Raw genomic sequence first — 24,011 nt, 5'->3', positions numbered from 1 at the left:
TTAAATTAGGGAGCTTTGCAATTGCATTCTTACTAGTAAGAATTGAATTGATTATTTTTAATAGTAAAAATGCACTCACGAGGCAGACTGATCTCATGAAATGGCGTATATGACACGCCAATTCGTATTTCCATTTTTGGCGCGCTATCAACACGCATAATCGATTTTCAGCGTGTTTATCAACGCCGTTGACTTAACGTTACATTACTGTATAAATATGACCTACCCCAACTCCGTCCCTAAACCTACCCGTCACTGGGGTTAATACCATTCCCCTACCATCCTAGGAAAAAAAATATCGATCCCCAGATGTAGATATGTACATTTTGCTCCGTTTCGCTCGGACATTTAACGGCGTACACATACACGCGAAATCACTCTGACATTTAACGGCGTAGACATACACGCGGAAGATGACGGTTCGTTTCGGCGTGAACATACACGCGGATAGCTCAAAATGCGTATAGATAACACGCCACTTGACTTGAAAGTGGCGTGTATGTTTACGCAAAATCATGATGTCATGTTGCACGAGGAGTAGCTAACGCTGGGAACATTTTAAAGGGCTCATCAGATGCAAAATTCACTTTTATATGGTGTTTGCATATAAATGTGTCTTTGTAGTGTGTGGACTAACCATCATACAATGAAAAAAATCCATTCACTCCTTTTTTTTCAATCCTCAAAAAGCCTAAACACACTCAATAATCAGGCTGTTTGGATTTTCTGAGCAATGTCATATTGCTGATGCTCCGCCCACGACCGCTGACGGACTGTCCCGTATTAGCATATTTCCGCCCCTCAGCCATTTGTATGATGTCCACATAGACAGTTTATAAACTGGACACAGCGACCCCATAGGTTTCAATGGAGAGAACTGAAGCAAATTAGATGCCCTCTCTTCCTGATTGCCGAGCGTACTGCGCAGACTCAAACTGAGTTTGACGACGTGGATGTGACGTGAGCAGCCTGTCTGACAGTTGTACGTTTTCTAGTAGCTGTGCCAAGCGAAATCTGAATCATTCCCTTCCGAATCTCGCAAAGACGGAGAGTGTGAGTAGGAGCTGTCCATGAGCTAGGAGCAGGAGCAACGTCATGACTCTCTATGGGCTTCTCCCTTGACTTTATGCCTCCACGTCCCCCCGATTGACTGCGAGCTTCTCTTCCTGTCTCTACGGTAATTTCCAGAGAGTCGCGTGGTTATGACGCAATCGTTAGCCTATTTTTACAAAAACTGCTTCTACGGGGTCATAACGTAAGATACAAGGTAATGGAGCCTTTTATACATTGTCGTGTTTCTTTAGAAATCAACAATGGACAAATGGAGTCTTTAAACGCCTCAGATGTGAAGTTATTCGCTGTCAAAGTGACGCCAAAATGAATGGGAGTCAATGGGATGCTAACAGCAGGTGAAGGCTTGTTAGCCAATGGCGGCTCCCGGGGGTGGTACGGAAATCGAGCGCTCGATTACCCCCCTGGATGTCCACCAAGGCATCACTTTACGTGTTTTGTGTCGACACGCCCCATGGAAGAGAGGGGTGGGGTGAGCAGTTGCTCATTATCATTTAAAGAGACATGCACCGAAACGGGTCGCTGTGAACAAAGCTGTTTTTGAGGAGGTAAAAAGGTTGGTTAAAATTCCACAATGGTTGTGTAAAACAACAAAGTATGTAACAAACTTTACATGAAGACCCTGAAGAATGGACATCTGATGACCCCTTTAAGCTAAAACGGCTTGCCATAGCATTTTGCATGAACAGAAGTTCATCCGCCTACAAAACTAGCCCCAGCCATAACTTTACACATGTGTATTGAATTCATGTTCAAGTTTAATATTTTTCCATTCAAACCATCAGGAACATCTGCTAAAATGTCCATGCAAGACATTGATGGAACTTGAGTTCATTCAGAACGGAAAAGAAACTCGGATGAATGGAAAAACATCTTCAAACAACACGTAAATTATGTTGAAACGAAACTTCACATTCTTTTGTGCTTCTAGAACATTCTCCCTCCAAATAAACTGCTCTTTCGGGCACGGTAATGAATGCTAACAATCTCGCTGGGAATGAAGGAATGCCAACTCGCAAATCTCTGTAAAAGCATCGGTATCCACTGACTGGCACTTACACGTAATTAACGATTCGCCACATACAGGACTAAGTTCTCCTCGGGGAGACAAAGAAAAGAAAGCCTTTTGAGAAAAACATTCATTAAACATGGTGAGAGAGCGGTAAATTCTTCCCATCACTCTCTCCAAAACCTTTCCTAGTGATTTATCTGGCTCTTATAATGGCATCAGTGGGAGTTCTGCGGTCTTGGATGCGTCTCGAGGTGGATCTGCACTGAATTAAAGAGCCTGAGGAGGGAGGGATGAGTTCGCTCACACTAAATAAGTCAACCAATCAGAGTCACCACAACAGATACTCCTTCAACTCAAATCATTTAAGTTAGTCTTCAGGAAACTCACAAGGAAGTGTAGCGATACTGAATTAAGCTAAATGCTAATGATTACATGCAAAGGCAACAAGTAGCCTACATGACAGAGGTCTACACTGCAGTATCAAGATGCAATTATGCAAGAATGTACTTTTCCACGAGGAACATGTGAATATGCAATAAAACTTTTCCAAACTGATGTTGACATGCAACAGCAAAAAGGTGCTCTGTTGGCAAGCATGTTGTTGTGAGGGAGCCAGAACTGCAGCAGTGATCGGTCTTTGCTGTGTAACAAACACTGACAACAGAGATTTGCAGGCCTGTCACTGCAACAAAAGCAAGGGTATGGTGGAGGAAAAAAGAGAAGTGGAAGGCCTGACCTGTGAATGTAGTGGCGACCAGAGCAGCGCTGGCGATGTCATTTCCGTGGCTTACCACAGCCATTTCCTGTGAAGTATTCTGAGGCCTCAAAATTACAGCTTCTGTGCATGGCAAAGCCTGATACCTCTTTCATTTCGTAAAAGCTGCATATATTTCAATAGGTTTTAAAATGTGGACCAAAAGAGGGGTGGGCACCTCTCTATAAAAATATCTACAGGCAGTTTCTACATAAGTGCATTAAATCTTGCGTGTCTGGTCAGAAATTGATGGCCAAGATCTTCTGGGCTCTTTAATTTGATTTAACCAGCGTATATTTTACCATGTTTTAAAATAATAAGGATATAGAGAAGGCCGAGAACACTCGGTAAAGATAATGAATTGTCCGCTGCTGTTTAAGGCAGCTGCAGGCACTTATGACCGTCCACTGCATGTGTCTTACACCAGGGGGCGCTCGGGGGATCACAGCGAGGATATTTTGCCACAAAAAAAAAATGTAAACGTATTAATTCAAAGTATTGGCACTGACATAAAATATTATCTAGGCCTACCCAAGCGATATATGTGAAGTGTTTAAATAATATACCTTAGCCTTATGCAGTAATCACAAATGCCTCTGATCGGTCCATCCTGATCAGCGCTAATTTAAATAAAGTAATGGTAACGTGACCCCGCCGTTTATGTGGATACTATTTTATACCCCAGTAATTTACGTAAGAATCTTTAATATTAATATATAATGTTGGTGTTAAATTGCATAGTGTAAAATGTAAAAATAGGGAAAATATTATTTAAGACCTATTTTTTACAGTCTATGTTTAAGACTCAATGTACCTTGATCCATAGCTATATATGATGTCTATGCCTTGACCAATCAGGGACAACTACCGGAAATCTGAGCCATGCCCATTTCGTCATCAAGTAGTTCATGTTTAAACTCTTCACGCTTATATTTCTTTTACTGTCTATGTTATATTTACGGATAAAAGTTACCAGAGTGCTTTTTTATAACTGTTTATGTGACGTAAAATTCTTACCATTATTAAATGACATTTAGAAGTAGGCTACACTATAATTAATAGCGGTTTAATACTGCAAAGTGCAAACCTTACAAATACTGCAAATTATGTTAATATATGAAGCAGCCAGTTAATATATGGCCTTTCTTTATGTTTTATTTCTAAAAGGTAAATGTCTAATCTAGAAAGAAAGCAAATGCATTTTCAGGCCCTGCTGTTGTATTTTTTTTCCATACCGCCATCTTGTGGACATTTTCAGTAGTGCAGAGAAATCACTTTATACAAGTTTACATTAAATTATGCAAGTGCACAAAAGGTGACCGAAGTGCTTTGAATTTGTTAATGATTATTTTGTAAAATCTTCAACGTTATGAAATGATATTCAGATGTAGGTCCTACTATAATTAATAGGGTTTGATACTACAAATTAATAATTAATATAGTCATTTTATTTATTATTTAAGCAAATCAATAAAAGAAGCATTTTTTATTTTAAGAAAAAAAATGTTTGAAAAGAAACTTCAAGACTTGCTGTATTATTTTATTCGCATTTTGCTGCCACCTTGTGGACATTTTAGTAGTGCTGCAACATCACTTTAGATGTGTACATGATTCATGATTCAAGGTCACAAAGGGCGATTAGAGTGCTTTAGTTAATGAATATTCAGTCATTTTATTTTTTTCTGTAAAAATATTATTTAAAGCTTGCATTTTTTCCCGCGTTGTTTGAAAATAAACTTCCAGCACTTGCTGTATCATTTTATTCGTATATTACTTCCACCTTGAGGACATTTTTAGTAGTGTTGCAAAATCTTTGTATAAAAACCTGTAATATCGAGTTAATATATGCAGTAAATTAATATAGTCATTTCATTTTTTCTCTAAAAGTATTATTAAAGCAAATCAGTCTAAAGTTATAATCTAGAAGAGAATTGCAGTTTTTCCCCATTACTTGAAAAGAAACTTCCAACACTTGCTGTATAATTTTATTTGTGTTTTACTGCCACCTTGTGGACATTTTTAATTGTGCAGCAAAATCACTTTAACGTTTACATTTACTGATTCACCTCCACAAAGGGCGACTAGAGTGCTTTCATTAATGACAAATCATAATTCATTACCATTATTAAAAGTAGACCAAATTAATAGTATAATTAATAAGGTTTAAAAATGCAAATCTTCTTTTTCGAGTGGTTGAAAGCAAACTTCACACCATCAGGCAATCGCTGTATGATTTTATCATTTTTTTTTACAGTCTATGGATTTTATTCACATTTTACTGCCACCCTGTGGACATTTTTTTGCAATGCAGCAGAATCACTTTAGCGTAACTTTTCCTGGTTACTGATTAAAGTCCATAAAAGGCGATTTTGCATTTGTTACTGATAATTCACGAACTTTTTTTACAGTCTATGTTCACGAGACGTAAAATTACAGCTATTAATTGACATTCAAAAGTAGGCCCTATTAATACTATAATTAATTGTTTAATAAAACTATTTTAATATAAATACATGCAAGTTAAAATAGGGTCATTCTATTTTTTCTCTCTAAAAGACTGATTAAAGACCATTCAATTTAAATGGCTTTTTTGAGTGTTTGAGTCATAGACATATAAATATAGATTCCTAATTAGTAGATGTTTCTAAACATATCTCTGATTTGAGTGACCTTCAAATCCGCTATTATTTTATTCGCATTTTACTGCCCTCTTGTGGACATCTTCAGCAGTGCAGCAAAAATGTTCCGTCAAATTAATATGGCAACCAAAATTATTGCAAATCAAAATCAGGTGTTTTATGAGTCAGAGCTGATTATTTAAGTACAAGGCAACACACAAGTGTCCGAATTATTTGTTTTAAAAGAATCATTAAAATATGCATTAAAATAAAAATAATTCACAAACAACTTGTTTTATTTAATATATTTATTATGAAGGGGAAAAAAATCTACTGTCATAAAACAAAAACAAAACAAAAAAACATGTAACAAAACATGTGACCATCTACACTGGTGATAAGAGCATTTCGTTAGAAGTTGACCTGCACACAGTTTCACACACAGGCAGGGTCGGGCTGACCTGGGGTCAGTGCGGCATTTTTAGCTCTAATGCTTTTATAAAGCTGGGAATTGCAGGCATACTGAGATCCATCCACTCAAACATGACGACTTCAACCCGAGCCAGAGGCACAACAGCGGGGCGGAGCGACCGGTGGCGGCCGTCTTAAAGCACTAACGCTGGGAGCAAAGGAAATTTTACAACATAATTCTAACGGGACAATTCTTAACATCGTTCGGGTGTGCAGTCCAGCCAAAAGTTTGTTTCCTTCCTAACATTACAACCCCAAAGAAATATAAAGAAGATTTCATTGCACGTGTTGGACAAATGTCAGAGCCGGTCGGGTGTCAGTGTGAACAGTAGTGCTGTGAGCTGACGGACACGCTGGATGTTTGATCGTTCGTCAGCATGTTTTCTGTGAGCTTGAGTAATAACAGAATAGGTAAACGGTAACAAATACATACTGGATACGCTCTCACGCAAATATATTTACACATCCATGCAGTCGGAGCCGAGGGTAGCAGCGTGTTAGTTGGGACATGAACGTGTGGCCGAGCTGGTTCACACTAAAAACATGACTTTAGATAGACTTGTGTCCGAGTCGAGGAGGAGAACGAGTGTGACCATGATGTCTGAGCAGATGTGGAGGAGAGCACAGTGACTGATGCAGGTCTGATACAGATGTGGAGGAGAGCACAGTGACTGATGCATGTCCGTTACAGATGTGGAGGAGATGCGACTGATGCATGTCTATTAGAGATGTGGAGGAGATACGACTGATGCAGGTCTGTTACAGATGTGGAGGAGATGCGACTGATGCAGGTCCGTTACAGATGTGGAGGAGATGCGACTGATGCAGGTCTGTTACAGATGTGGAGGAGATGCGACTGATGCAGGTCCATTACAGATGTGGAGGAGATGCGACTGATGCAGGTCCGTTACAGATGTGGAGGAGATGTGACTGATCCAGGTCCGTTACAGATGTGGAGGAGATGCGACTGATGCAGGTCTGTTACAGATGTGGAGGAGATGTGACTGATGCATGTCCGTTACAGATGTGGAGGAGATGCGACTGATGCAGGTCTGTTACAGATGTGGAGGAGATGTGACTGATGCATGTCCGTTACAGATGTGGAGGAGATGTGACTGATGCAGGTCCGTTACAGATGTGGAGGAGATGTGACTGATCCAGGTCCGTTACAGATGTGGAGGAGATGTGACTGATGCATGTCCGTTACAGATGTGGAGGAGATGCGACTGATGCATGTCCGTTACAGATGTGGAGGAGATGTGACTGATGCATGTCCGTTACAGATGTGGAGGAGATGTGACTGATGCAGGTCCGTTACAGATGTGGAGGAGATGTGACTGATCCAGGTCCGTTACAGATGTGGAGGAGATGCGACTGATGCAGGTCTGTTACAGATGTGGAGGAGATGCGACTGATGCATGTCCGTTACAGATGTGGAGGAGATGCGACTGATGCAGGTCTGTTACAGATGTGGAGGAGATGCGACTGATGCAGGTCCATTACAGATGTGGAGGAGATGCGACTGATGCAGGTCCGTTACAGATGTGGAGGAGATGTGACTGATCCAGGTCCGTTACAGATGTGGAGGAGATGCGACTGATGCAGGTCTGTTACAGATGTGGAGGAGATGTGACTGATGCAGGTCTGTTACAGATGTGGAGGAGATGTGACTGATGCAGGTCCATTACAGATGTGGAGGAGATGTGACTGATGCAGGTCTGTTACAGATGTGGAGGAGATGTGACTGATGCAGGTCTGTTACAGATGTGGAGGAGATGCGACTGATGCAGGTCTGTTACAGATGTGGAGGAGATGTGACTGATGCAGGTCTGTTACAGATGTGGAGGAGATGCGACTGATGCAGGTCCGTTACAGATGTGGAGGAGATGTGACTGATGCAGGTCTGTTACAGATGTGGAGGAGAAACGACTGATGCAGGTCTGTTACAGATGTGGAGGAGATGTGACTGATGCAGGTCTGTTACAGATGTGGAGGAGATGTGACTGATCCAGGTCCGTTACAGATGTGGAGGAGATGCGACTGATGCAGGTCTGTTACAGATGTGGAGGAGATGTGACTGATGCAGGTCTGTTACAGATGTGGAGGAGATGTGACTGATCCAGGTCCGTTACAGATGTGGAGGAGATGCGACTGATGCAGGTCTGTTACAGATGTGGAGGAGATGCGACTGATGCAGGTCCGTTACAGATGTGGAGGAGATGCGACTGATGCAGGTCTGTTACAGATGTGGAGGAGATGCGACTGATGCAGGTCTGTTACAGATGTGGAGGAGATGCGACTGATGCAGGTCTGTTACAGATGTGGAGGAGATGCGACTGATGCAGGTCCGTTACAGATGTGGAGGAGATGTGACTGATCCAGGTCCGTTACAGATGTGGAGGAGATGTGACTGATGCAGGTCTGTTACAGATGTGGAGGAGATGTGACTGATCCAGGTCTGTTACAGATGTGGAGGAGATACGACTGATGCAGGTCTGTTACAGATGTGGAGATGTGACTGATGCAGGTCTGTTACAGATGTGGAGGAGATGTGACTGATCCAGGTCTGTAACAGATGTGGAGGAGATGTGACTGATGCAGGTCCGTTACAGATGTGGAGGAGATGTGACTGATGCAGGTCCATTACAGATGTGGAGGAGATGTGACTGATCCAGGTCCATTACAGATGTGGAGGAGATGTGACTGATGCAGGTCTGTTACAGATGTGGAGGAGATGCAACTGATGCAGGTCCATTACAGATGTGGAGGAGATGCGACTGATGCATGTCTGTTACAGATGTGGAGGAGATCTTGGGTCAGGCTCTATGTAGTGCTGTCAGGAGGGACGACCCGTTGGCGGGCAGTCTTGGGACGGTGGCGGGGTGTCGAGGGCGAGCTGCGTTCACTCTCGGACTCGGAGGGCTCGGTTTCTGCCTGCGGGGAACCGGTGTCACCCACCAACTCCCGCAGGAACTTAAACTTGGACAGGAAGAGCTGCCACACCACATACCACCCTGAAACAAGACAAACAACACACTGGACATGTGATTCAGTAACGGCACGTTTGACCGTCAGGTTTACTCTGGAACTGTGAGAGTTTTCTATTTTCTCAAATAGGATTTGTTTTATGTTGGTTCACACTAAAGCATTTACATTAACTGTATGATAAAGCACAGATTAGCACATTTATATGTGGATTTAAAGCCCTTCAGATGCCTCGCGTGTAAAACTCTTTTATAAGCTTAGCTTATTATTAAAAGAATATTAGACGTTTTATCAGCAGTGAATCTCAAGAAATTTTTCCTATTGTTATTAAGACCAAGATTTGTCTTGCATTTTCACCCATTTGTGTATACATTTCTCATTGCCGTAATAAAAAATAAACATTTTCTTACAAATACATTTCTTAAAGGTACAATATGTAAGATTTTTGTAATAAAATCACTTGCCCAGTGTGATATCTTTCCTGCAGTTGTGTACTTACAATATCCCAAAAAGTTCCCAAAGATTTTTCATTCCAATTTTAAATAATGGCTCGTCTCTGGTCATTGTCGCTTGTCAATGACGTAATGTCCGCGTTATCCGCTCGTACTGCCATAGTAAACATGGCGACAGACGTGGACAACTGCGTTATGTCTAGCGGCACGCTCGCGCTGTTGTTGTTTCGCTCAAACATTTAAGCCTTTAAACAGACTACTTATGTTTCAGATCCCACCACCTTTGCAAGTAATCTAAATCGTTTTTATGCCTGTTTTGATACCTCTGACTTCTCAGCAGGGAATTATGTACGCACCTGTGGTGGAAACAAATTTCCTCTCGAGGACAAATAAAGGAAAATCTGAAATCTGAAACCATGACAAACAGACTTTGGGACAAAAGGAGAATTAAAACGAGGATCAATATCAATAAGGCGGTTTCGATATGCCGAGAGCTCCACATCCGCAACTAACTTGGACTTGACAGAGACGGCGCTCTTGCATGTACTTCATTAGACAGGTGAGCAAATGTCCATAAAACAAATCAATGTTATATAGCTCAACATGATGAAATGTTAGAATATGATCAGTATGTGTTATTCTAATGTTGATCTAGCTTACTGCTAGTCTCATATAGTGTTACAAACTAACACATCGAATAACATTATAACTTTCAACACACTCAAATACAGTTTAGATAGTGTAACGTTAGACCAAGTGAAACAGCGCTGCGTTACCTCACAAGTTTCATTCATCTAATAAACCTGTGATAGTAAATTCAGCACTTGCGGGTGGTTCGGTACAATGAAATGTCCTTATTCCTTTATATCCGCGGGACTCGCGCGTGACGCTGATATCGGTCTCTCATTAGCAATCGCGCCCTGCTTCATATCACAGTCATGTTAAAAACATCAATGTATTCACTCATCCATGAACATTATTAGATCCTTCGGCATGACGACAAGTTTCATAATTCCACTTATGCGTCATCAACCTACAACTTTGTTACTGTAAGAGGTTAGCGACACCTAGTGGCGAAAAAAATGACATATTGTAGATTTAATAAAGATTATTTCTTATTGATTCTGAAGTAAATTTTTGGGGTAATACTTTAATTTTGGGGTAAAATATGTTGATCGATCGATTGATACTTTACAGTAAGGTTCCACTAACATTAGTTAACATTATCTAACAATGAACAATACATCACTGCACCATTTGTTAATCTTAGTTCATGTTCATTGTAACATTTACTAATGCAAGTCTTTCTTAATGAATGCACTGTGAAATAACATAAAATTGCATTTTTATTAACAAACATTCACAAGGCTATAAATATTGTTTAAAGATTGTTAGTTCATGTTAGCTAATGCATTAACTAGTGTTAACTAATGAGACCTTGGTAGAATTTGTGACTTTATTTCAACAGATTCGGACACTTCAGTTAACACAGATAAATGGTCTTCCTCATTAATAGTAACACACAGAAGGGGCAGCAGGTTCAGTTCAGTGACCAACATAGATCTGAGTCGAGCACATCTTTGACATGAAGACACACACACTTATGTAAGAGCAGACAGGATCCTACAGTGCAGAAAACCTTTTTAACAGCTACTGTGATCTTAACACATGTGGGTCAGTCAGAGAGACCTTGACTAAAGTCAACACTCGACTCACAGCGAGCTGTAGAAATGAGACGTGTCGTAATCAAACCCGCTGACCGTCAGCAAACCGGCTCTATTTTTGCAATGCTTGACTGTACAGACCACATTCTCACTCATGGGTCATAAATCAGGACTGTGAAGTCACTGTAGAGAAAATCCTGCAACTGAATGTGTGACTTTTTCCTCTGAAGTGTGACAAGGTTCATGACCATTAGATCATCTCTCCAGAATCAAGCAATCACTGCATTAGACTTCAAAAACTTCACAAAATCATGCAGTTCCTCAAATCTCCAGTTTCAGATGACCTACACTGACCCTGAAAGCATTTGGACAATCAAGTCACACTTAAAAATGTCCGAATGTCACTGCATCAAATAATAAATAGCACAGCAAGTGTAAGTGTAAGTGTGTGTGTGTGTGTGTGTTTTTCTCAGGGGTTTGTTGGCTGCACTTACCAAAGAGCATGAAGAGGAGGACACATATCAGCGTGGCCACGATCACCAACACCGTCAAACCAACACTCTGCCACATCCTCCCCTCCTTTAGAAGAGAAACAGAGGAAACCTCCTTCACATCTGGACGATCTCTAGAAGCTCACCATGATCTCAACTCAACACTACAGCTGTGACGCCCTGTAGAAACACTTTAACTGTGTCTCATATCATCACTCATGCCTGATATTATACTTCTGATAAAGATTTCAAATATCATATGTGATATGCATAATCATATATAGGATCATACAGTTCTGCTCAGTTTAATTGCCATTTGCAGAAGCTGCATCATATTTATTATTGAATATAAAAGGTTAAAAACATGTATAATGGGATCAAGCTATTTGGCTTGGCTACATGTAAAAATGTGTATGTGTTATAATAGAGAAACATTATGTTATAATCAAACAGTACCATGCTATATCAGAGTACCATGTAATTACCACCTGATACCACATCGCTGTACCATAGTACAGTACTTTTTAGGTACACACATCAGATTATATTATACATTGTATGTTACATGTCTAATATCGAGATCAACCCACCCCGTCTGGATAATACCATAGATATATAAAAATGCAACTTAATCATGTCACATTACACAAAGCAACAATGCTATGTTTCAGACAGTAACACTATGGCAATAGTACAGCGATTGTACTTTGAAAATATACGTTACCATTGTACGTTACTGAAACTGATAATGGAAAGTGTAGCCATAATTATTTCATATTAAGATCATATGATAAATCTCATTTTGCATGTGTGATATCATTATAAAGTGCACGTACTAACACACGCACAGGTCCGATGCTGATATGAGTCATGCAGATGAAAGTGTTTATGTTTATGAAGATCAGATTTATGATCACACTTACAGTCGTTCACTCCTCACAGTCTTCACGCAGAATCCCGCGGGGACGGAGGCCGGTAGCGCGGGTCATGGAGGGTCTCAAATATTCCTCTTATCTACATCATTACGACATTTACAGAGAAAATAGAATAACGAGAAAACACCGAGCTCGAGTCAACAACACACTCGATCTGAGATGACCCGGAAGTGCTCAAGCCTGTCGTTCCGCCGCGCGGTATTGTGGGAATTGTCGTTTTCACCGCGCAAGAATAATGAAATAAACTACTTCTTCTTCTTCTTCTTCTTCTTTTTGATTGGCGGTTTGCAACTATTTCTTGTGCATTACCGCCACCACTGGACTGGAGTAGGCACGGGAGTTACTAGCTATTCCCAAACTAAATATACCAGCACGTTAAACTTAAAAAAAAAAAACAAAAAAAAAAACACTTATATCCTTTTTAACAGGCCTGTACTTTTCAAAAAAAGAAATAATAAATGTGAAATAAACTACATTTGACTTTAGACCTTATATTACTTCATTAAGCTATTCTGTTCTTTTCTTTATAAATCATTTTCAAATATGGTACTATGCAATGTAATGACTTTTTGGAAATAAAGGCTATATTGAAGGTTTAATTCTTCTCTTAACTTTATTCTTTATTACTTTTTATATATATATATATATATATATATTTGTTTTTCATTCATTCCTACAACGGGTCCACAAATAATTCACTAATCACAAAAAAAAAAACTCAAACTCAGCTCTTTTACTGTGATAAAATATGCTGTAAAAACTAAATATCTATAAATACTGAATTATGTATATAAAATATCTGTTATTAAAATGTCATCTTAATATGTTTATGAGGCCACTGTCTAATTTTAATTTACAAATCAAACCAATGACTTTGGTTTATGGTTGTGACCCTAAAATATAAGAATCATTCTCAAAGATATCTTTTTCAGGTGAGGTAATCATGTAGGGTTAATATTGGACGCAATAAAACAGAAACAACAATTAATTACAAAAAATGATGTCTTTATTCAGATGCTGTAATAACTTTAATGTAAAGCAGCAACAACAAATGATTCTCATCCTTTGAGTAAGAACACATATTTTTTGAAGCACGGGCTGCTTTCTCCTTCTCTGTGTTTCTCTGATCAACCGGGTCAATAAACGAATTATTAGTGGTGTTTGTTAAGAGAAGAATCAATGTTACTACACTACTTATACTTCACTGTATCATGTGCGATACTTTAAGTGATTAAAGCAAAAATGAATAAAAAGCAGCACGTAATCATGATTTCGATATATCGCTTTATACAGCAATTCACTAAACACAAATTTAATATTTGGTAAGTTAGTATTGACAGTTTTGTCTATTTTTGCTTTGCCAGTTTTGTAACTTCCAAACAAACTGCAGCAGAAACAACTGTTAAACATGTCTGAGCAACACATACAGGACTGTTTCCATGTTTGTTTCGCTCTTTTGTTTAAACAAGTATTAAACCAAATCAATTAAGATTTATGATTCTCTCAAAAAGATTTTCAATCAAAGATTCTCTCATCTGTCGCCACCTACTGGTGAAACGATGTAACTTGTAGAAAGAGTCACTGTAAAACACAGACTGACAGACTGTCTGGAACAAACACAGACAAGTGACGATACAAACAGTGAAAAGTCCCCTGAACTTACTGATGTAAATATTTAAGAAAACTGAATTACATAATTTAACTCACTTTTCTGACTTCTGCTGAGTGTTTGACGTCTTGAATCTTCTTGATTCTGTCCTGAATCTTCTGCTGTGTGTCTTTCTGTGTCTTCATCAGTTGAGTCTATCGACAGAGAACAACACAGACACATTTATAATAACAGAGATTTACTGTCTTCTGAGGAAATATGCACAACTGTTTTCATAACAAGTTTCATAATCACATATCAAATATGATGTGTTTCCTCTTGATTTGAGCCCTTCAAAAGCCCATTAAAAGTAGATAGTAACTTCTACCTTCTTCTCTTCACTCTCCTCTTCTAAAAAGTGTTGTGGTTCTTGTGGTCTCCGTCAGTGCAGGCCAGGCACACACATATCTGATCATCTCTACAGAACAGCTCCAGAGGTCTCTCATGTTTCTGACATATATAGTCCTCCAGATTACTCACAGGATTGATCAGTTTGTGTTTCTTTAAACCTGCCACTCTCAAATGAGGCTCCAGGTGAGTTTCACAGTAAGAGCTCTGACACACCAGACACGACTTCAGCGCTTTCAGCTTTCTTTCCTCACAGACGTCACACAGAACTTCAGCTTTTTTCTCAGGACTTTTCTTTCTACAGTGATCTACGAGCTCTCGGAGTGTGGTGTTAATCTTGAGATCAGGTCTGTGCTTGAATGTTTCTTTACAATATGGACAGTTGCAGGTCTGGCTGTTGTCCCAGCACTTATTCAGACAGGTCTTGCAGAAGTTGTGTCCACATGGAGTGCTGACTGGATCAGTGAACACGTCCAGACATATAGAGCACTGAAGCTCCTCAGTCAGTGGACCGCTGGAGGAAGACATCGCTGGAGAGAGAAGTGAAGATAAATCACCTGCACTACTCAAATATATAAGAGATTATGTACAGTCAGCTGGTTATTACTGCAAAATGAACCAGCAAAGCTGATCAGAACCCTAATGTGAAGCTCATTACACGAACACTTACTGTATCAAATAAATGAATTCGAATGATAATATTGATTTGAAACATTGATTTTAGAACAGTGAAAGTTATTCATGCACTAATTCATTCTTCTTTTTTTTGTTTTTTTATTTATTGACTTACATGGAGGTGTATACTCAATACTCCGTCTCCTGTTTTTTCTTTCTTTGGTTGATGTTGATGAAGATTCTGCCATCTGCCCCTTCTTCAAACCTTGTCAAAAAAAACAAAAAAAACATTGTATTTCACAGTGTAAGGCAGTGTATATTGGTCCAATCTCGGTTCGCCAATACACAGGGAAGGTTATCACGTGTTCTGTCCTCACTCATGCAAAGTATTGGTTGGTTAAATTTGTAATACATTGATCAAATGTATTTACTCGTTATTCATCTGACTCCATAAATTAAAGGTTTTAATAACATCTGTGCCTCACTAAAAGTGAGCGTATGTATGACTATTCCTTTTAACCATTAAATGAACAATGTCAAAATCAGTTAGAATAATCACATGTAACAATTTAATATTTCAGATATCAGAGATCAATTCCACAATCAATTCAAATATCTAGAACATGGTTATACATTGAATCTTACCCAGCTTGTACCTGAGATAGAGAGAGAGAAAGGGAAAGAAAGAGAGAGAGAGAGAGAGAGAGAGAGAGAGAGAGAGAGAGAGAGAGAGAGAGAGAGAGAGACAGAGAGAGACCTATCCCTTTCGTGTCCAGCAAAGAAGAGCCCAGAGAGAGGGCGAACACCTTCTTTTATCCTGTTTGACCAGGTGACATGGGGGATGGGGGCGACCACTCTCAAATGCAGGTGACATCATGGGGGATGGGGGAGACCACCCTCAAATGGCTCTGAACCAGTTTTCTCTAAACTTCTCTAAACCTTATTTCCTTTTATTTTATACATAATACATACACATTTGTATTCTGGATACATACACATTTATGTATCTGGATTTGTACCACTCACTTTGAGACATTTCAAATGACACCAAAAACATAACAGTCAATGATAAACATTCACATTAAACCATGTTCTTGTGTGAGTTCTTAGTTGTTGTGAGAGGAAGTGAGGTTGTATGGGGGAGGTCGAATGTTAATTAGCCAGCAGTGCCCTTTGTCTCATTAGACCAGGCCCCAACCAGTATTTTCAGTCTTACAACAGTAAATTATGAACAATGGTTTGCTCCTTGTAATATTGAGTGTTTATTTGGTCACTGACGTTTAAATTAAATTTACGTAGTCAGATTGTGGGTTACTTATTCGTATTATTTAAAAATAGATCATTTTAAGGAGCAGTATTTTCGGCTGCGGTGAGTAGTAGGTTTGTGTTCGGTCTGTCTACAGACTGCGGTCAAGCCAGCCTGCCTAACCACTTCCTGCAACCACAAGCAAACACCTGCCCCAAAACTAATTGACTTCAGAATGACAGGTGACACCCTGTCAAGGCACCGGCTGCCTCGACACCTGCTGCACCAACTCAGAGACCTGGACTTGGCTACTGTCTACATCACCTGATGGAACGACCACCGCTCCAGGAAACACAAACAACCATAGGCCACCATGGCCTTCCAGCTTTGTATGACAGAGGTGTGTCTGATCTTTCTGTACTTTCAACGTCACTCGTGGTTGTCCTTAAGAGGGACAACAACGATCGAAAGGGGGGAATCTGTAACGACTGAGACAAGTCAGACACAAGTATTTGTTATAGTTTAACAAATGATATTTAGAATTCACTCTGGGATCTGTGGCCCCATCCCCCCCAACAGGGCAAGAAGGTCTTAGTTACCATGACCACGATCAGATAAGTTGGTTTTATGACTGTTAGCAATGTGAACAGGGGCCTCTGCCACAAGACCTACAGATATTACAACAGACTCTCCTGCATTAATTTATCGATGAACTGATTAACATGAAATTAACATGCATTCCAGAACATTTTGTGAATGATTTACTGTCTTGTGTTGTGTCTTTTAATACTATTATCTTTTGATACTATTATCTCTTTGATACTATGTATTTTATTATAGAACCAACGGTCAATGTAACCTCAACAATACCATGTTTGGTCTCTATAAATTGGTACTTTGGCTAATTAATTTAGCTACCTCAAGTTAATCCAATTAACTGACCCAAATATTAATAATTAATCATAATTGATAATTATGAGTTATTATTAATATTTCCCATTTGAGCTAACTTGTTACACAGGGTTAATATTAGACATAATAAAACAGAAACAACAATTAATTAATTAAATGTACAAAAAAATATTTATTCAGATGCTAATCACTTGTAAAGCAGCAACAACAATTTTTTCTCATCCTTTGAGTAAAAACACACATATTTTTGATGTTTATAAACATTAATTAGATTAAGCATTATTTTCATCAAGTATTTCATAATAGGGGTATGAATTCATTTTTTGTATTTGACAGGTGTGATGACCAGTGGAGTTGAGTTTTTACCTCCATAGTTTAAGGATGGGCTAAAATATGGATAGAGTTTCCCAGTGAAATACTGATCAGTGAAAGAGTAGATATGAGAGCTGGACTCCACATCATAAAAGGAGACCAGACCCTCCTCATAATCCACAAACACACCGACCCGCTGCGGCTTCACTTTCACACACAGAGAGACAGCAGGATCATCACAGGCTTCATATTCATTCTCATTCCTCAGCCACACAGTCCAGTATCCATCAATGGGACTCAATGTGATCACTCCCTTCCTGTTAATGGATTCTCTGACCACTCCTAAATCCCATTCAGTCTTTCCCTTCACCTGCACCTCAAAATAAAATCTCCCTGAGGAGAATCCCTCCTTTCCCAGGACATCTGGACAATAATCAAATCTCTCTGGTTTGTCTGGGAGTTTCTGTCTAATGTCTCCATGTCTCACTTGTTTTCCATCTTTAGACAGGATGAGTTTAGGATGAGCTGTATCAGGATCCAGAGTCACATCCACTGAGAAAACAGAGAATATGAATCACAAATTCACAATACAGATATTTAGTGATGATGTTTGTAATATGTAATCAGTGTTTAATCATACTGTCGGTCAGTGATGAAGCTGTGAGTATCTGAATGTAATCTAGTGTAGTGCAGACAGCACACTGTACCTGCATACTGCTGTATCCTCTTCAGTTCTGTAGAGACTAGTGACAATAAAACATCATCAGATCTTTGACATGTTTATGTGTGAATTATAGACAACATTTAAGGTTATATTTAAAGAAATGTGTACAAGATCATGTTTTATCTGATTAATGTGTGTGTTTTTAGCACTGCTAAGCTTTTAGAGCTTCAGGCCTGATATTTCACACACATCCCTCTTCTCATGAAGATCAAATCTGCCTCTTAAACACATGATGTCTATTGATTAGATTTTCTGCCTTTGTGGTTTTGGTGAAACATTTAAAATTATTCTCTGCTAAATTGATTTGCACACAACTGTTTATGGAAACCCTTAGGAAATATATTCAAATATATTGATGGAACAACTGAAAGGACAAACAATCTCAGAGTTAATTGAATATTAATGTTTCTCTTTACAGTTTCCCCTCTTCACAGTTTATATGTTTTCTGAAATCAGAGCTGTATACAAATGTACAAATTTGTGTACAAATTATTTGTATTTTTTTTATCTAAGTCTATTTCTATGTATGCATGTAGCCTACATAAGTGTTTTAATTACTTAACTTACTTAAATGTATTATTGTGAGTTTGCATTGAACAGTTGAGCTGCGTTTTCTAAATTCTAGGTGGCAGTTGAGAGAGAAGAGTTACCATGACAACTGCAGCATCCTAACACTAACACTCGTCTCTTTCTCTCGTTTATTGTTAGTTATAAATTTCATAGCATGCTGTAACTTATATGCTTTAATCTCCAATTCATTTGTTTCAGTTGTTATCTATTTTATTAATAATTTTTTTCTTATGTCATGAAGAAGTCCATTAGTAGAGTATCGCTTTACCGAAAACCAGTCAGTATCTGGTGTGACCACCATTTGCCTCATGCTTTGCAACACATAGGAATTCAATAGGAATCTCGTCTAGGGTGCCAAAAAGGCTAGAAACGGCCCTGGGCTAGGATGCCGGGCCGCTATTCTCCTCAAGTTGTCATGGATAAAGTGGACAAGCCGCGATGCTGAAGCCGCCGCCCCTCGCGCCTCAGACCAGAGAGACACCGCCCCCTCACCTGGACCCATCCCATCTCTACACTACCCATCCTTCACGATTCCCTGGCACAACACGGACACCAGATCGGGCAGATCCCCTTTTATTTAAACACTTTAATTCCCCTGTTTTGGACATTTTATGTTTATTTCAGTTAATAAATGCCTCTCTGAGGCTTGACACCACTCCCACTGTGTCTGTCGTTTCCTCCTCCCGCCACAATATATACATGGATATATAGTAGATGTTCATTTTTCTCAAGGAAAAAATCTTTCTCAACTAATGTTGTGAACTACAAGGAACTCTGTCAGCTAGTACATTATTATTAAAGGTTATTTAACAACTGGTTTGTGTACAACTGCATTTCAGAAAGTTTTAATAAAGTTATAATATAACATTTTAGTGGTATTTGTAAAAATATAATTAATATATATAGTGCTTTTTTTGCTCCTGTCTTGAGTACATTTTCTCGCAAACTACTGGATATTGAATGGCTTTCTGAGGTAAATGTTACGTGACATAATTTGATTGAGCGTTTTAATGAGACATGATACATTTCAGTAAGTTGTACTGGTTCTTTCAACACCCTTTGATGTTCATTCATGTTTGTTTTGTACTGTAACTAGTAATAAAGAGGAAGAGATGATCGGTTCATGTGCCGCTTGAACTAAGGCGACAGCAATATATGTCACGCCAAACGGTAGGCTATTTATTGTTTGAATTTCTTAAAACTTACAATATTTGAAAGTTAAGACTTTTTTTCATATAAAAAAAGTAACCTGCTCTTTTCTTGTCTGTCCATGTCCAGTGTTTTTTCACTGTGTGAGAATATGGATGTGTGGCGTGAGAACAGTGTCAATTGTTAGTCTCACACTGAATGCCTGAGTTGTCAGCCCTGATATAAAGAAGATAAATATGTCTATCTGTACGGTGTGTTTGATATTGCTGTACCAGTTAGCGTGAGTTTCTCCTGTAGAGAGTCCTGCAGTTTAGTAAGAGCTCTCCTCAGAGTCTCCAGACTCTCATCAGTCTTCACACTGATCTCAGACCAGTTCCTGGTGTTTCTAGAGCTGCACAGGGATGAGTAAATCTACAGCAGGAGAGAGGAGAAATCCTTCAGCATGGGGAGTGTTATGGTGTCATATACTGCATTATCATTGATCAGAGAGATGTTGACTGACCTGTAGGAGGTGGAGGTGATCTTCAGTGTGTGAGAGCTGCTCCAGCTCAGTGTTTCTCATCTTTAGCTCAGTGATCTCCTGCTCCAGCTCTTCAATGAGCTCTTCCTCCTGTTTCTCTGCTGCTTTCTGCTGCTCCTCCATCATCTCCAGCAGTTCAGTATAAAATATCTAAAGCAAGAGTCAGTATTACTATTGATCATATTTCAGTGTTTTAGGGAGTGTTTTTTCCAGTTTCATCTGCACTGTTTGGACTGAATAATTCCTCAAATCATGTACCTTGTAGAGGAGAGTTGTGCTGTCACTTTAAGTGATCTGAGTAAAATCGAATGAAATGGCAGCAGGTAATCACAATTAGCGCTTTTATACAACAATTCACTAAACACAGATTTAATATTCATTTATACGTTATAGATACAATATTGACAGTTATGTATACTTCATATATTTTTGCTTTGCCAACGTAAATTGCCCCATAAGCATGCCGTCAAAAAAACGCGTCTGAAATCGGCCTGAATGGGCCTGAAATCACTGATACCACCTTTAAGTCGTGGGAACGTCATAATATCTCGTGGGCTAACATAACATCAATATGTTGAGAGAACGACATCCGTTTCTCGTGGCTAGGAGTTTTATAACATGTGGGAACTGATTCTACACACGCGACACAGGCTCTCCTTTTACCCCGGGCATAATTTCCTTTACTTTTTGTTAATTTAAGTTTTTCATAATTTGTTTTTGTTTATTGCCATAAACGGGACTTTATTTGTGACCCGAGTATTTCATTCAAGCCAGCAAATTTCCGACAAAAAAGCCCATTCAACTTAAGAATGCGCTTCAGGTGTCTTTCACTAACGTTCCCATGTCTTAATTTCAGCAATCACACTATGTATTTATATGACATTCCTTATTCAAAGTTAAATGTTATTTCATCAGTCATCTCCATCTCCGACTGCTGTATAGGCTATATGGTTAGGCTACAGTATTTACCGGTGTGGTTCCCTCAACATAACTACGAGAACTACATAACTACCTGGCACGAGAAAAATATATCGTTCCCTCAACAGATGATCTCGAGACCACGACTTACATTGCGTGGCCATGACATAATGATGTCCTTACCTCAACAATGATCTCATGGCCCCGATTTATTATCACGTTCCCACGAGTTTATGTTGTGGCCACGACAAAATTAAGTGAACCGAACATATCCCCTCCCATTGTATTAAGTCCCCTGAACTAATGAAATAAATATTTAAGAAAACTGAATTACATAATTTAACTAACTTTTCTGACTTCCGCTGAATGTTTGACGTCTTGAATCTTCTTGATTCTGTCCTGGATCATCTGCTGTGTGTCTTTCCGTGTCTTCATCAGTTGAGTCTATAGAGAGAACAACACACAATATGTTTTCCTAAATGATTCATTTATATTAAAGAACATGTGATTCCTCATGATAAGAGCCATTTAAAATCAGTTTGTCAGTAACTTTTACCTTCTTCTCTTCACTCTCCTCTTCCAAAGAAACAGTGTTGTGGTTCTTGTGGTCTCCGTCAGTGCAGGCCAGGCACACACATATCTGATCATCTCTACAGAACAGCTCCAGAGGTCTCTCATGTTTCTGACATATATAGTCCTCCAGATTTCTCACAGGATTGATCAGTTTGTGTTTCTTTAAACCTGCCACTCTCAAATGAGTCTCCAGGTGAGTTTCACAGTAAGAGCTCTGACACACCAGACACGACTTCAGAGCTTTCAGCTTTCTTTCCCCACAGACGTCACACAGAACTTCAGCTTTTTTCAGAACTTCAGCTTTTTTCTCAGGACTTTTCTTTTTGTAGTGATCTACGAGCTCTCGGAGTGTGGTGTTAATCTTGAGTTTAGGTCTGTACTTGAATGTTTCTTTGCAATATGGACAGTTGCAGGTCTGGCTGTTGTCCCAGCACTTATTCAGACAAGTCTTGCAGAAGTTGTGTCCACATGGAGTGCTGACTGGATCAGTGAACACATCCAGACATATAGAGCACTGAAGCTCCTCAGTCAGTGGACCGCTGGAGGAAGACATCGCTGGAAAGAGAAATAGTCAATAGTCACCTATTAAATAATGTTTTCCATAAGGGAAATATTTTGGAAGTCATGCAGCAATTCTTTTTTCTATTGTTAATTTACCTGGAGGTATATTTATACTCTGTCTCCTGGTCTCTCTTCCTTTTGATGATAATGATAGCGATTCTGCCATTGCTCATCCCCTATTTAAGCCTTTTCAAGACAAATCACAACAAACTAAACTAGGGAACGCTGGTTAGAAAAGAACAAATGATTAATTATCTCCTCAAAATAAACAGAGGTGTTTTATGACTTCTTGATTTATGTAAAGTGACTCTCACCTGCTTATCAGGTCTGTCTGTCTGCAGGTAGGCTAGGCTAATTTACTTACTGATTCTCTCTGGTTTTATATGTTGTGTGAAAAACACCAAACTGACACCAAATGACAGTCAAATGATTTACAATACAATTGTGATACAATTTCAGTGCAGTAAACAACTAAACTAGTTGAGTATTTGACATGCTCAAACCTGGTTCTGTTCAACTTATTCCAGTTTGACATAAACCTGCTAAACCATTAGAAACCTGTTCAGCACAATCTGTCTTATATTTCTATCTCTTACCTGTGAGGATCAGATGTGTCCACAAGACTCTTTGAACGGATCAATAAATATTCTGTTGTTTAAAGAGGTTGATCGTCCATATTGTCGTTGATCAAGTTAGTGTTGTTTTCTCTGAATTTCTCACTTAAACTACAAGGTCATAGTCCATTGTATCTGTTATCAGTTTCCAGAACAAAGGCTGCACATAAAATCATCCACTGTAGGGAAATAGACTGACATACTCTGGCTTCGTTTTACAACAGATTTGTGGATTGTGAAAATTCTAGGACCAGGACTGTTCAAAAGTTTAAGACAGTGGGTATTCCCTTTGACAGAACTATTTTGCTTTATTTGAACTGGGGGAGAGAAGAAAAAATCAACAATGGTTCATGTGGCAGAGAAATGCATTATTATACAAAGCATTTGTATGCTCATCTGCAAGCATTCGTATAGTTATTTGAGTAGAGATTCTAGATATTAATAGATTAATGAGAGATTTATAAACGCATTAAAAATATCTTTGAGTCCTTTTTATATTTTAGTCATGCATCACACAGGAAGATACGGAGCCCCTAAAGGGACGTGATGGTGAAAAAAATAAAATAAAAATAGAATGGGAGAATTTATTTTTTTCTCCAAATCTTTTGAGTTCCCTCGCAAAGATGCGTTCCCACGCAAAACCTGTTTTGAGCTCGGACAGACACTTCCTGTTTAATGTCCCGCTGGCAGTGTTTCAGAGCTCCGTACGTTAATGGAGCGTTTCATAGTGTTTGAACTTGGACTCAAATATAAAGAAATGCGGTCAATGCTTAACTAAGGAGCTCAGTGAAGTTGGCAATATTCATGTTATTGTGTGGGTATTAACACTGTTATTCTCCATTGTGCCT

At 39.1% G+C, this 24,011-nt stretch overlaps 2 protein-coding genes and 1 long non-coding RNA gene across 4 annotated transcripts in view; 1 reads left to right on the top strand and 2 right to left on the bottom strand.

The window, feature by feature from the left end:
• smim13 (small integral membrane protein 13) overlaps positions 1-12,660 on the bottom strand; it is a 71,358-nt gene extending 58,698 nt beyond the window's left edge. The window contains exons 1-3 of one of the 2 annotated variants that reach the window (XM_084423663.1): positions 12,442-12,640; positions 11,522-11,606; positions 7,824-8,940 (exon numbers count right to left, since the gene is read on the bottom strand). In XM_084423663.1, the coding sequence (XP_084279789.1) occupies positions 8,750-8,940; positions 11,522-11,597 (267 nt within the window). In that variant the 5' untranslated portion in view covers positions 11,598-11,606; positions 12,442-12,640 and the 3' untranslated portion in view covers positions 7,824-8,749. Of the gene's footprint in view, positions 1-7,823; positions 8,941-11,521; positions 11,607-12,441 lie in introns of those variants that run through there. The other variant, XM_084423664.1, reaches the window with a different exon arrangement.
• On the top strand, positions 6,595-7,991 carry LOC311299810. The gene is made up of 3 exons (XR_014629197.1): positions 6,595-6,828; positions 6,866-7,827; positions 7,865-7,991. It is a non-coding gene; the product is annotated as an uncharacterized lncRNA (long non-coding RNA).
• Positions 12,661-17,538: 4,878 nt separating the features above from the next.
• On the bottom strand, positions 17,539-22,541 carry LOC311299465 (E3 ubiquitin-protein ligase TRIM39-like; the record flags this gene model as incomplete). Its single annotated transcript, XM_084423038.1, has 6 exons — positions 17,539-18,086; positions 18,242-18,268; positions 20,250-20,388; positions 20,480-20,647; positions 21,764-21,859; positions 21,972-22,541. The coding sequence occupies 6 exons, from the start codon at positions 22,539-22,541 to the stop codon at positions 17,539-17,541; spliced, it is 1,548 nt and encodes a 515-aa protein (XP_084279164.1).
• Positions 22,542-24,011: the final 1,470 nt, after the last annotated feature.

Source organism: Rutilus rutilus (genome assembly GCF_951802725.1).
Source record: "Rutilus rutilus genome assembly, chromosome: 11".
In the NCBI taxonomy this organism is placed as follows: domain Eukaryota; kingdom Metazoa; phylum Chordata; class Actinopteri; order Cypriniformes; family Leuciscidae; genus Rutilus; species Rutilus rutilus.
The sequence above is the reverse complement of the archived record's forward strand: the minus strand, read 5'-3'. Positions and strand labels throughout refer to the sequence as shown.